This window comes from Babylonia areolata, chromosome 10, assembly GCF_041734735.1.
Source record: "Babylonia areolata isolate BAREFJ2019XMU chromosome 10, ASM4173473v1, whole genome shotgun sequence".
Taxonomy (NCBI): Eukaryota; Metazoa; Mollusca; class Gastropoda; order Neogastropoda; family Buccinidae; genus Babylonia; species Babylonia areolata.
Window position 1 is genome coordinate 35,518,331 of NC_134885.1, and position 15,235 is coordinate 35,533,565.

General features: G+C 45.7%; 1 protein-coding gene across 1 annotated transcript in view; it reads left to right on the plus strand.

Moving 5' to 3' along the window:
• The window catches only part of LOC143286342 (uncharacterized), a 62,910-nt gene extending 56,016 nt beyond the window's left edge, over window positions 1-6,894 (plus strand). Inside the window, exon 5 of the mRNA XM_076593884.1 lies at window positions 5,643-6,894. Coding sequence (XP_076449999.1) covers window positions 5,643-6,736 — 1,094 coding nt within the window. The 3' untranslated portion in view covers window positions 6,737-6,894. The remainder of the gene's footprint in view (window positions 1-5,642) is intronic.
• Window positions 6,895-15,235: the final 8,341 nt, after the last annotated feature.

Below are 15,235 nucleotides of genomic sequence, written 5' to 3' on the forward strand. Positions count from 1 at the left end.
CAGCTGGCCGACAGTTGTGCGCCACTAGGCGGTTTTGCCACCAGAATAATAATGACCGGCACCTAAATAAACCAGAAGAGATGTCGGCAATTTATGTTCAGCTTCGGATCCGTTCTGGGACTGGGGTTTTATTCCGGACTCTCACGCGGGATGTCGGCCATAAATATTTCCTGCCACGTAATGGACTGTAATGGAAGCCGGTGAAGGTGAGAAAAACAAAAAACGGGGGAGACCAAATCGATGATAAGGCATCTGCCATTAACATAAGAAGGGAAGTAATGCTGGAGATTTAGAGGCGCTCCATTACCGTGTTTCCGGTTGGGAGTTCGGAGCTGTTGTTGTTGTTGTTGTTGTTGTTTTTCTTTGCAGGTTTGTGGCATTTCGATGTTGTTTGTGTTGTTATTTTTGTTTTCGTTGAGATGTTTGTCTCTGGGAACGTCTTTGTCGTGGAAATTTTAAGAGTATAAATGTGGGTGCTTGTTAGTTTCTTGTTTGCTTTTTTTTTTCCGTTGCTCCTTTCTTTCCAAATAACAATATCTTTTACTTAGGTATTCCGGGCATTATTCTGAATCACAAAGAAGATTATTGTTTCTTTATTTGTTTGTTTGTTTGTCTGTATCCAAGTTTGTTTTTAATGAGGATGTTCGGGTGAGATTTTCAGGGATATAGCAATACATATACAATGTAGTTGTTTTTTTTTGGGGGGTGTTTTCGGTGGTGGTGATCAGGAATGTCAGTAGGAAATAGTAAATGTTCCATTCATTAAAAAAAAAAAATCTGTTGCTTGACATAATGTTCGTTTGCTTGTTTGTTTGGCTTTTTTGTTTGTTTGTTTGGGTTTTTGTTGTTGTTGTTGTTGTTTCTGTTTGTTTGTTTGTTTGTTTTTTGTTGTTTTTTTGCTGTCCCATCATCTGCACCGTTTCAGTGGCATTATTCCCACGCCGCTCATTTAGATTCCCCCATACACGGGCACACCCGGGTTCGTCCGTCACAGTTCCAGCGTCGGCAGTCCGCAGGGAAGCATCGACGTCAGGTCGCCAGGAGGCCACACACCAGAGGAGACCCTGCACTGCTGCCGAGTCACTTCGGTGGTGTTCAGTGGTGCCTGTTCTGATTTAACGTACTTAGGATACCACCTACTAAGCCCCCTACTAACGACAATAATGGCTTAGTCGCGGAGCCAGACTGAGTGAGCGTCCCTCCCAGAGTGGAGACCGCCACCACGTCCCTCAAACAACAGCCCCCCATGAATCTGCCGACACTGAAGACATTGACAGGACTCACCCCAATTCGTTTGCTTGTTTGCTCACCTAACAGTTTCGGTTAATCATTTCTTGTCTTCCATCCGTCAAAAAGTGCACGTCATTTTATTCAAATCAAAGACAGAAAATATCTCCTTCTTTCTGTATCTGAGCCTCTTCAAGCGATCAGATATATAAAAAAAAATAATAATAATAAAAAAAAGTATTGCTTCTTCTTCTTCTTCGTCTTCTTCTTCTTCTTCTTCTTTCGTTCGTTCGTTCGTTCGTTCGTTCATGTGCTGCTACTCCCACATTTACTCGTATACACAAATGGGCTTTTACGTGTGTGACCGTCTTACCCCCCACCCCCGCCACGTCGGCAATCATAATACTTTTTCAGGGGGGCGGAGGGGGAAGCTTTACTGAAAATAGTACTGTTTCAAAATAGCATGTTTTGAGTGCTCTCTTGAATGCGGATGTTGCAGTATGGAGAGGTGTGGGGGTGGTTAATGTCTGTCCACAAACCCAGAAAGAAAGAAAGAAAAGAAATTGCTTCCCATTGAGTGGGCGTGTCCCCAGGGGCTGGTGATCTGGGTCTTCACCATTCAGGCTGTGATGTATTTGTATTGCTTTTTATCACAACAGATTTCTCTGTGTGAAATTCGGGCTGCACACCCCAGGGAGAGCACGTCGCTACACTACAGCGCTACCCTTTTTTTTCTTTCTTTCTTTTTTTTTTCTTTTTTTTCGTGCTTGCAGTTTTATTTGTTTTTCCTATCGAAGTGGATTTTCTGCAGAAGTTTGCCAGGAATAACCCTTTTGTTGCCGTGGGTTCTTTTACGTGCGCTAAGTGCATGCTGCACACGGGACCTCGGTTTATCGTCTCATCCGAATGACTAGCGTCTAGACCACCACTCAAGGTCTAGTGGAGGGGGGAGAAAATATCGGCGGCTGAGCCGTGATTCGAACCAGCGCGCTCAGATTCTCTCGCTTCCTAGGCGGACGCGTTACCTCTTGGCCATCACTCCACACACAGGACAGAGAGTAAGATCTGCGTGCGGATTTCCAGCCTTTACTAAATAAAACATCACTATTGACATTAACTCACTCAGTACGGCCAGTCCTCTCTTCTCCTCTACACAGACCCCTCGGATGTCCAGTGGGTGTCTGAATGACCCAACCATTAGCTTCCGTCGTCAGAATTGTGGTATTCTTTGTCAACATTCACGTCTTCAGTATAAGAGCCTTCCGCTTGCAATATTTTGATGATTGTAGTTGGGATGAAACGCTGTTAACGTCGTCTCGCCGTTCGTATGGAAAGAGTTAATGTAATTATGATAGAACCGTCGAACCATTTTAAATTAACTCACTCAGTACGGCCAGTCCTCTCTTCTCCTCTACACAGACCCCTCGGATGTCCAGTGGGTGGCTGAATGACCCAACCTTTAGCTTCCATTGTCAGAATTGTGGTATTCTTTGTCAACATTCACGTCTTCAGTATAAGAGCCTTCCGCTTGCAATATTTTGATGATGGTAATTGGGGTGAAACGCTGTTAACGTCGACTCTTTCGCCGTTCGTATGGAGAGAGTTAAACACAGAGCAAAACCCACCTGCCCGTTCTCCACAATGTTTCAGTCCCATGGGCATCACCTCCTGCTCCCTCACCCCCCACCCCCACCCCGCCCCCAACTAACTCACTACCCCCACCCCCACCCCCACCCACCTCTTCCCTCACCCCCCCAACCCCCCGCCCCCAACTAACTCACCACCCCTACCCCCACCCCCACCCCCACCCACCTCTTCCCTCACCCCCCCCCCCAAACCCCCGCCCCCAACTAACTCCCCACCCCCACCCCCACCCCCACCCCCACCCACCTCTTCCCTCCACCCCTCCCGTCCCAACGCCCGCTAGATTCTCCGTGCTCTCCTTTCTTCCCTCATCCACTGAAGTCTTTCGAGAATTTCGATGCAAGTCCACACGCCTGCAAGAATGGATTTTGTAGTCTCTTTTCAGAACCACTCTGTTCAGAAGACGGAGAAAAAAATTCTATTTCACCCAATGGCTGGAATCGTCTATCATTTTTTTTTTTTTTTTCTGCTAGAGTCCTAAGTTATTTCATGGTGTTTGCGCAGAGCTTTCCTCGTCAGTTTCCCTTCGTACCGTCCATCCGTTCCTCCACCACCCTACCCCCCTACCTCTTCTCCCCACCCACCCCCTCCTCCGCACCCCTTCCATCCCTCCACCACCACGTACGTAGTTTCACTTTACTGAGCCCTTCGACTGAGCAAAGCTAGGGCGTCCAATTTTGTTTCATTAAAACGGGTTTCCACGTTTCTGCATTGTGCATTGACAGCAAGCAGAGGCAATTAATTAACTTCTACATTACTTCCGGGCTGTGTTCGCGCGTGTCAATTTAGAGGGGAAACCGGTCGTTTTTAATATAATTTTCTGCATTAAAGAGTGGTGACTCTCTTCGTGTACAAGGGACACACTTTTTCAAATCAATGCTGCTTGTGCTACCAAATTAGATAGCGCACAGGTAAACGCTCTGTGCTAGCTGAATTGGTAGCGTAAGTAGCATTGACTTGAGATTGTCCCTTGTACACGGGGCTGCCACTCTTTACCGTTTGTTAATCATGTACTATCCCAGCTTCATTGTTCTTTAATTATGATTTTCTACGGGTTATGTTGTTGTTGTTGTTTTGTTTTGGAGTTGTTGTTGTTTTCTAGTGTGTGTGTGTGTGTGTGTGTGTGTGTGTTTCTTCTTTTTTTTATTTCTTTGTTTTTGTGTGGATTTTTTTTTTTTCATGAATACGGCAGGGAAGACTTCCGATACTGTAAACACCCCTGAGGTTGAATGGGTTAATCCCTTAATTGCTGCTGGTGAGTGTACTCGTTAGTGAAAGTTGTCATCACATTACTGTGATTAAACTGACAGATGCCAGTCAGCACTCTTTCTTTGGATTACTTCCTCTTGGATTTGTTTTATATAATTTTTTTTTCGGCAGAATTAATTACACTGCTTAAACGTCTACATAAAGTAGGAATTGCAGTTGAGATTTGTATCTCCCGGGTCAACATATGTGCAGACCTGCCAGTGCCTGAACCCCCTTCGTGTGTATACGCACGCAGAAGATCAAATACGCACGTTAATAATCCTGTAATCCATGTCAGCGTGCGGTGGGTTATGGAAGCAAGAACATACCCAGCAAGCACACCCCCGAAAACGGAGTGTGGCTACCTACAAGGCGGGGTAAATAAGAACAAAACGGTCATACACGTAAAATATTAAATGTTTGTCTGAGTGCGTACGTGTGCGTGCCTGAAATCTGATTGAATGACATAGGAAACGAATGATGAGCGCCCAGTGGCAGCCGTCAGTCGGCTCTACCCAGGTAGGCACCCTGTTGTGTAAATGACTCCGTGTTTGTAATGCGCTTAGAGCTTGGTCTCCGACCCAGGATAGGCGCTATATAAGTATCCATTTCCTCCTCATCATCATACTTCAAATGTTATCCAAAGTAATGCGTTCCGTCTCCTCCCATCCCTACTTTGTAAATCAGTGCGTGTTAAGTTCTTTTCTGTCTGCAAGTGTTTTTCATGTTTTCAAAGTTTCTTCTTTCTTTGGGTTTCTTCACTTTGGATTCGTGTTATTTTTCTTCAGCAAAATCAATGACACTGCTTAAACGTGTACAGAAAGTAAAAAATAAAATAAAAAAATTGCAGTTTAGATTTAATCAATCAGTCAATCATAATTGTTTGCACTCCAGCTGACCTCAAATCACTTGACAGATCAGTCGATACATCTGTTGAATCAGTTTGTAGTTCAACTGGCCACAGATCAGTTAACTCAATCGCATTCTTTACAACCCTGCAACGCACACGCACACGCACGCACGCGCGTGCGCGCGCGCACACACACACACACACACACTCACTCACTCACTCACTCACTCACTCACTCACTCGCTCGCTCACTCACTCACTCACTCACTCACTCACTCGCTCAATTACTCACTCATACATACACACACACAGAGAAACATCCTAATTGGCGAACCATTCAGTCAGCCATTCAAAGCATTTTAAAGGATGGGGCCTTTATTAGCTGCGAGGTTTAGGCTTGTGCCAGACCCTTTACCACTACAATTGCTATTACTACTACAACGACAACGACAACGACTGCTACAACTATTTCAACGACAATTGCTACTGCTCCTGCTGCTGCTGCTGCTCCTCCTCCTCCTCCTCCTCCTCCTCCTCCTCCTACTACTACTACTACTACAGTTACCCTCGTGTTTGAAGTCCAGCTACGAATTCCCCCCCCCCACCCCACCCCCTTGCTCTGTCTGAATATGTTCGCTAACTCTGCACGTGATGTGTGTCTGGTATGTTGCAGGTCAAGAGAACGCAAGCGTGGAGCTGTTCTGGGACCTGGACAACAACAATAACAACACCTCCACCACCACCACCACCCCAGTACGTGGACGGTCCATCCTCCTCCTCCCCCCTGCCCACAGCCTTGTGTTGGAGGGGCCTCCGTGGACGAGGAGGAGCGGGGACGGAGCTGCCCCTCACAGTTTCGTGTGGATGGTGTCCACGTCACCGATTCTGGTGTACGTCGTCACGGAAATTTGCGCAGCGGAAGCGGAAGGAGCTGGAGAAGGAGGCTCTTCTTCCTCTGGGTGTGACGTCAACGCTTTCGTCCTTCCGCCGGTGGAGCAGTACTTCCGGTGCGTGGCGCACGTGCGCGGCAACTCGTGCGACGTCGCTTGCCCTTCCTTCTGGAACTCCGGCGCGTGCCGGAAGAGCGCCGCCATGAACGCTTCGGACTCTGTTGACGAAGACGTTGATGCGGGCACTGGGGGCGTAATGCCCGGCTTGGGGGGCACGGTGCCCGGAGGAGAAGCCGCTGTCACCCCCCACGACGACAGAATCTGGCACGTGCAGCACCAGTCCAACACAACGTCGTCATCGTCGTCGTCGCCGTCGGACGGCACGGAGCTGTGCGTCACGGCCAACAGCAGTTACCTCCCCTTCCGCCTGACCTCCGCGGGGTCTTTCCTACCGGCGGGGACGAGGCTGGCGCGCCTCTACCGCGCATGCGTGCCCAGCATCAGCGAACAGGGCGGGGACGGGGACGGGGTGGACAACGACTGCGATGGCTTCATCGACGAGGAGATGGAGAACATGGCCGACGACGACGGGGACGGGCGCATCGACGAGGACACGTCCTCGGACTGCCAGAGCGACGTGGCTTCACGGAAGACCCGCAGCGGCGACCTCCAGAAGGCAGTGGCCGACCCGGCGCCCGTCTGGCCCTTCGCCGACTACGAGCAAGAGGAGTCGGAGATGCCGCTGTTCGCCGTCATCATCTCCCTGTCCGTGGCCATCTTCGCCGTCATCGCCGTCATCAGCGTCTTCCTCCTGATGGAGCTCATGTCCCGGCGGCGGCAGATCCGCAACACCAAGATCCGACCCTTCGTCTCTTGACTAGGCCGCCCCTCCTCGTGTGAACCCGCTCAGCCCAAGTCTGCCCCTGTTGCCCCTGCCCCTGCCTCCTTTGCCCGATCCTCCAAGCGCTTCTCAGGGCTCCAGAAGATGAAGAGGAAGAGGAAGAAGAAGGAGAACATCAGGAACGAGACGGAGATGGCAGAGTTGCACATTCCTTAATAACACTCTCCTGTTTTTTTAGAGAGAAAGGGGAAGAGAGAAGAGAAAAAAAAAAGAGTTGTTAAGTCATTTTTTGTAACTCCATTTTTAGAAGAGTAATAGCAATAACGATGGTCAATAATAATAATTATTATTATTATTTCTTTGCAATAAGAAGAGTGTTTCGTTTGCAATTTAGCACATTTCTTACAATGAAACCATTTTTTTTTTTTTTTTTTTTTTTTTCGTATGCGTTGAAAAAGAAGCGTTTCCTTTTGCAGTGTCGGTATTTTCGATGTTGAAAGAATTTACACACTTCAACAATAAGCAGTTAACCAATCCCAAACTTGGGGAGAAAAAAAAAAGGGGGGGGGGGGGGGGATGAGGAGGTAGACGAACAGCCCAGCAATGACTTCTACTTCACGAAGTCACATCAGATTGTTAATTAATTAAACAATCTTCCTCTGAAAGGAAATCAAATCACTCTGCGCTTCCATGGAGTAAGGATAGAATGTTTTCTCAGAATGCCTTGCTGAACTGAGCAGAAATTAAATCAACCAAAAATGTATTGCTTTCTTTTTGTACTATTTTGCTCGATTCCCCACCACCACCACCACCACCCCCACCCCCGCCCCGCAATTTCCATCTGCCTGATATAAGTTACAGTCCCATGTCCTGTTGAAATTCACACGAGGAGGATGGCGGCTCTAGGCTGAAGATTTTTAGTGTGTGTGTGTGTGTGTGTGCGTTGTTTGTCATTTTACCTAGATGGTCAATTCCGTTTGTTGTTGGTGGTTTTTGAGTTGGGTTGCGGTGGGGTTTTTTGGGTTTTTTTGTTTTTTTTTTTGTTTTTTTTTTGGTTTTCTTGCGATTGGGACTTTGGCCAGAATTCAGGAAATTCTGGGGGTTTTTTTTTTTCCTTCCTGGATCTAATGTGGTACATTTTCAGACTACCAGACAGCTGGATCATGTCTTTTGGCTTATATAATAATAATAACCATGCCCCCTCTCCTCCAGTTCCTATTGTTTCTCCTTCATCCCCACCCCCACCCCACCCCCACCCCCACTACCACACACACACACCCTCAATGTACCGCGATCTGCTAACACCCCCATCCCCCTCCACTCCCCCACTGCTACATCCCGCCCCGCTCCCATCCTACTCCCAACGCGCGCGCGCACACACACACACACACACACACACACACACACACTCGTCCATGTTACCACGTCCTTCACCCCCACCCCCACCCCCACCCTCACCCTCACCCCACCCCTCTTCCACACACAAAAAAATGTATTTGCCTTCTAGTCATTTTCATGTATATTGTATGTAAATGTTCTGCCTCTCTGTGTGTGTCTCTTTCTTTGACTCTGCCTGTCTGTCTGTCAGTCTGTCTGTCTGCCTCTCTCTGTGTATTTATGTGAATGCTTGCGTACGAGTGTATTGTCTGTATGGGATGGATGTGTGTCTTTTTCGCAATGCTTTCCCTGGGCATTTTTAAACACAATCTCTCTCTCTCTCTCTCTCTCTCTCTCTCTCTCTCTCTCTCTCTCTCTCTCTCTCTCTCTCTTCCTTTCTTTCTTTCTTTCTCTCTCTCCTTCTCTTTCCCTCTTCTCTCTTTCTCTCTCTTCCTCTCTTTCCCTCTTCTCTCTTTCTCTGTCCCTCTCTTTCTCTGTCCCTCTCTTTCTCCCTCTCTTTCCCTCTTCTCTTTCTCTCTCTCCCTCTCTCTCTCTCTCACACACACACACTCTCTCTCTCTCTCTTTCTCTCTCTCCCTCTCTCTCACACACATACACACACTCTCTCTCTCTCTTTCTCTCTCTTCCTCTCTCTCTCTCTCTCTCTCTCTCTCTCTCTCCCTCTCTCTTCCTCTCTTTCTCCCTCTCCCTCTCTCTCTCTCCCTCTCTCTCTCTCTCTGTCTCTGTCTCTCTCTCTGTTCAGAACTTCTCGTTTTTTGCCTAGTCAGTGTTGGTTGTTACTAATTATTAATCAGTCTCTCTCTCTATATATATATATATATATGACGGCGCCTTTTCGATTATGCTCGCATTCATGATGGTGATCGCACGTTGAACCTGCGATGTTCATGTCATACAATGTCCTCCCTTCATAAACATCCCTCTCTCTCTCTCTCTCTCCCTCTCTCTCTCTCTCTCTCTCTCTCTCTCTCTCTCTGTGCATCGTATTGTAAAAAAAAAAATAGTGTTTCGATGTTACGAGGAGTCGTGGTGCAAGAATGAACGAGAGAGCACTGAAGACAAGAAGTACACTGCAGGAGAATGGGTTGAAACAAGCAAGACACTGCGCAGCAGATGAGCAACACTCTCAAGACAGTGAGAGTGAAGGGGTGGTGTGTGGAAAGTTGCTAGCACTGATGGGTTGGAGGACAGCACGAGATAATCAAAGTCGTAATGCACGCGCTTGCTGCAAGAGAGAACAGAGATAAGAAACGCTGACATGTGGTACAGAGAAAGACACGGAGCTATGGAAGGCAAAGACATTCTTGGTAGTCCTTCCGTCACTGACGATGACGTGGTCTGTGCACTCAAACGTGTGCCGTGACTCAGTCCGCGGCTCAAAGCTGGAAGCACACAGGCGCGCCACAGGTGTCGCAGCAATGGTCTGAGTTTTAGACTGAGTAGGACGAGGCCCTGTATCGTCTGTCCCTTGCCGCGGCGAGAAATTAGGAAAACTGAATTAACACACAAGAGACAGGAGTAACATCACAAGAGATTGTGAACGATAGTGGTACAACAGAACCTGAATTAACACATTGTGAACGATAGTGGTACAACAGAACCTGAATTAACACATTGTGAACGATAGTGGTACAGCAGAACCTGAATTAACACACAAGAGACAGGAGTAATAGCGCAAGAGATTGTGAATGATAGTGGTACAGCAGAACCTGAATTAACACATTGTGAACGATAGTGGTACAGCAGAACCTGAATTAACACATTGTGAACGATAGTGGTACAGCAGAACCTGAATTAACACATTGTGAACGATAGTGGTACAGCAGAACCTGAATTAACACATTGTGAACGATAGTGGTAGAGCAGAACCTGAATTAACACACAAGAGACAGTAACAGCGCAAGAGATTGTGAACGATAGTGGTACAACAGAACCTGAATTAACACATTGTGAACGATAGTGGTACAGCAGAACCTGAATTAACACATTGTGAACGATAGTAGTACAGCAGAACCTGAATTAACACATTGTGAACGATAGTGGTAGAGCAGAACCTGAATTAACACACAAGAGACAGGAGTAACAGCGCAAGAGATGGTGAACAATAGTGGTACAACAGAACCTAAATTAACACATTGTGAACGATAGTGGTACAGCAGAACCTGAATTAACACATTGTGAACGATAGTGGTACAGCAGAACCTGAATTAACACATTGTGAACGATAGTGGTACAGCAGAACCTGAATTAACACATTGTGAACGATAGTGGTACAGCAGAACCTGAATTAACACACAAAAAACAGGAGTAACAGCGCAAGAGATTGTGAACGATAGTGGTACAGCAGAACCTGAATTAACACATTGTGAACGATAGTGGTACAGCAGAACCTGAATTAACACACAAGAGACAGGAGTAACATCACAAGAGATGGTGAACGATAGTGGTACAGCAGAACCTGAATTAACACATTGTGAACGATAGTGGTACAGCAGAACCTGAATTAACACATTGTGAACGATAGTGGTACAGCAGAACCTGAATTAACACACAACAGACAGGAGTAACAGCGCAAGAGATTGTGAATGATAGTGGTACAGCAGAACCACGGAACCTGAAATGCAAGAAAATGAGGGAAAGCCGTACAGTTGGGTTACACATGGTGGTGGAGTCATAACGCAAAAGAATGACAAAGTGTACGACAACTATTGAGGGGGGAAAGTGTACTTGAGAGGATAGTGACAATGCAAGACAATGGGAAGAAAAGCTTCCAGCACGAGGCGCTGGGAGGAAGGGGTGGGCGGGCATAATGCAAGAGAAAGAGAGAGTGAACAACAGCATGGAAGAGTGAAGAGGTGAAAACTACACGACACGGAATAATGCTCTGTGCTGGTAGGGGGGGAAAGGCGTGTGCTTCAGGTCTTAGTCACAAATACAAGAGAAAAGAGAAAAAGCGTGCAACACGACATGGGGCAAGAGAAAGTGTACGTGGTACAAAACACGGAATAAAACAGTGCAGTAGGGAAAAGTGCACCGCGGAACACCACAATTACTATGTCTTGGGGTGGAGGGAGAGCCATGCTGAACATTACTAGACTTCACGGACTTACACACTGTGCAAGAGAATGCGAGAAAGTGCACTGCTGGATGATACAAGACACTGAGTCAAAATGCAAGACAATAAATGAGTATACCATGAGTATGTTGCAGGGTAAAACAGACCATGATAATGGTGATGGTGACAGGGATACTTATAATAGCGCCTATCCTCGGTCAGAGACCAGGCAAAAAGCGCTGAACAAACACGGAGTCATTTTTGTACAAGAGGCTGCCTACCTGGGTAGAGCGTGACTGACAGACAGCTGCCATGGAGTCCTGACGCTAAAGAACTGGAAACGTGTACTGCAGGATATTGTAACCAACCACAGGACGTAGATTCACAACGCAGCGAGTTAGTGGGGAATTCACCCGCCGGAAAACAACACAGAGAATGGACATGGAAGACAATGAATGGCAAAACGTGCTCTGCCGTATGACATAACGGCATGGACTGATGATGATGCGAGAGAATGAGAGATGTGTATTCATGTGTATTTGTATTTGTATTTCATTTTATCACAACATATTTCTCTGTGTGAAATTCGGGCTGCTCTCCCCAGGGACAGCGCGTCGCTACACTACAGCGCCACCCAAACAAAACAGACTAAAACTTCGTGATTCTACACGCGTTGTTTCATCGCTTCGAAACATGACCATCTGTAACAATGAACGACGTGTCGTCTTGCCTGTGTGTCCGACTTTGTGCATGTATCGTTGTGCTCATATTCCTTCTGCCCCTGTTCTTCTGTGTCCCGCGGATCGCGCACGGTAAAGACCCCTTTTCTGGGCGTGGAAGGGGTTAAGGTGTTTGTTCTTTTTCATCTAGTTTTTCTCTCTTTGTTGTTGTTCTTGTTTTGTTGGTTTTGTAATTTTTTGAATGGGAGGGGGGCGGGGATGCGATTTTATAATGTACTGCCTATATCCAATCTCTACTGTGGTGTGACTTGACCCATAGTAACTCCCCCGACTAAAAACAACACAAGCAGGAAACACAAATCTTGAAATATTCATATTCTTACATTTTTTTTGTTTGTTTTCTTTATTGATATACACATCTGCATAACTTATAACTAGTCTGGCTTGTAGCTGTGTCTTTCCCTGGAATATCTTTTTTTTTCTTCAAGACGGAGTTCAAACATTGACTGGGGTTTGTTGTTTTTCTTGTTGTGTTTGTCGGTGTTATACACACATACACCCTACACCCCACCCCCCACCCCCCATCCACACACACACCACCACCAACACCACCCCAATTACCACCCCTCTCCACGACGACAAAAAAATTCCAAACGACACGAACACTCGATTCCAAAAACCATATGCGCCGAGGGCACACAAATGTTAATTTGGGTCATGTGACGTTGATTTCACCTGTCAGCTTACTTGTTATCTTTTATCATTGAGGGGTTGTGTGTGTGTGTTTGTGTATGTGTGCGTGTGTGTGTGTGTACGGGCGGGCACGCGCGCGCGCGCGCGTGTGTGTGTGTGTGTCTGTGTCGTGCGTTGGTATGTGTGTGTGTGTGTGTGCTTACGTTTATATGTGTGTGTGTGTGTGTGTGTGTGTGTGTGTGTGTGAAAACCATGAGCAACAGCACAGTTGAATTGAGCCGAGTTTCAAAGAAGCTGAAAAAAAAAAAAAACGTGCATGTTGCACGTGTTTGGAGAGTGATGGTGGTGGGGTGGTATTCTTGGCGTGCTGTTTGAACCACCAGAAAAAGGCGACCAGTGTGTAGAAAGACGACAGGCAGATAAGGGAACAATTCGTCGTCGACAAGATACGGTGAGGTTTTCGCTCACTCTGCAGCAAAGTGGTATTGTGCAGAAAACAAAAACAAAAAACAAACAAACAAAATGACGAGAGGAGACACTTGTCAGCTTACTCGTTGCTGCTTTGACTTGTGTGCACAAAAGTGACAAATTATCAACACAGTGTTTGTGACTTGCGGTTCCTGTAAGGACCTACCTGGATTAATGAATTGTGATAACAATAATAAGAATAAATAGTGAACTGCATTTGTGTGAGCGCATTTTTCAGACTCACTTGCTGCTGCTGCTGATGCGTGGGGTTTGTGAGCCATCAGTGTTTGGAGAAGAAGCCACGTTTCAAGACTCAAGACGTCGTGCAGTTCTGTCAACCAGAACGTGTGTGGGGGGTGGTAACTGGTTTGTTTTAGGCGTGTCTTTGAGGATGATATGAAGTCGGTGGTGGTTTTTTTTGTTGTTGTTGTTGTTGTTGTTTTTTAATCGCTGTTTTGCTCTTCTTCTTTTTTTAAGGGGTTTACTATTATTATTCACTAGCGACCGTACGTGTGTTTGGATTTGATAACAAACAGATGCATGGCTAGGTTTCGAGTTTCAATTCTTGCTGCAAATGATTGGTTGAGATTCATGTATTGGATTCTTTCTGTCTCTGACTGTCTGTCTGTCTCTCTCTCTCTCTCTCTCTAATACATATCTATCTATATATATGGATAGATATATATCTTATATATTGATATATATCTCTATCTACTCTCTACTCATCAGTCTGTATTTATCTATCTTTGTTTTATTTCTTTAAATGTGCATGAGGACAGGAACGTTGATGGCCTGGTTGCAGGTACATTTTTTTTTTATAGGTCAACAGCAATATGGAATGTCAAAAAGGCAATATAAAACCCATTTTTGACGACAAAGAATTGTTGCTTACTGTGGACATTTTGCACTGAGCTCACACGTGAGAGGTTGTACCCCCACAAATACTATTGGTGATAAACATGAAACAAAAGGCAAACTTGTTACATTGTTGAAGAAAGTACGTCTATGATGATCGATTTTCATTGTCTCTAAGAACGGCCACCTTTTTAGCATGATAAAAATGTTTCCATCTTTAGCCCTTCTAATTTTCTCCCGTGAAGTGTAATCAGATTGATTTTTTATTTTTTTTTTTTTTTTTAGGAGGAATTCATATTGACCTTCTTCCCAGCGGCAGTGAAATCGTGAGGTTGGAGGAGGGAGAGTTTTGGAAATCTTTCCGATGACGTTTGTATTACATGGCTTGAACGTGTGGAACAAATTTCTCTTCGCCCTCCACCTCATATCTGACTGGACACACACAGCCCATCTAAATGACAATGGCAATATATCCACATTTCTTCCCTCGCTATTTCTTTCGATTCGAAGACGGAAAAGTGTATACCGAAATGGGTGTACCGATAATGGTTCTTGGTTTCACGTATGTATAAATGTATACATTTATTTATTTACTTACTTGATTTGTCCGAATGCAGTGACGCCTCCTTGAGCTACTGATACTGATACTTATTTATTTATTTATTTATTTTTTATCTATCTATTTATTTATTCAAAAGTCTATCTTTCTTCCCCTCCTCGCTAGAATTCACCTTCTTTGCCATGCTACACAGAAGAAAAGATGTGGATCATAATTATATCTAGGACAGAAAAGTGCATACCTAAATAGGTATACCGGTACTGGTTATTCGGGTTCTCCCGATTAGTCGGTATGTCATATATATAATCCACTTTTTTTTTTCCTTTTTTTTTTTTTAACCCTCTATAGCATTGCAAAGAAGGGGAATATTGCCCATGACAGAAACCGCTTGTCCTGTGGGATATCTTGGAGCTTTTCTGACACATTGCAAAGAAGGGGAACATTGCCAATGACAGAAACCGCGTGTCCTGTGGGATATCTTGGAGCTTTTCTGACACATTGCAAAGAAGGGGAACATTGCCAATGACAGAAACCGCTTGTCCTGTGGGATATCTTGGAGCTTTTCTGACACATTGCAAAGAAGGGGAACATTGCCAATGACAGAACCCGCGTGTCCTGTGGGATATCTTGGAGCTTTTCTGACACATTGCAAAGAAGGGGAATATTGCCAATGACAGAACCCCCGTGTCCTGTGGGATATCTTGGAGCTTTTCTGACACATTGCAAAGAAGGGGAATATTGCCAATGACAGAACTCGCGTGTCCTGTGGGATATCTTGGAGCTTTTCTGACACATTGCAAAGAAGGGGAACATTGCCAATGACAGAA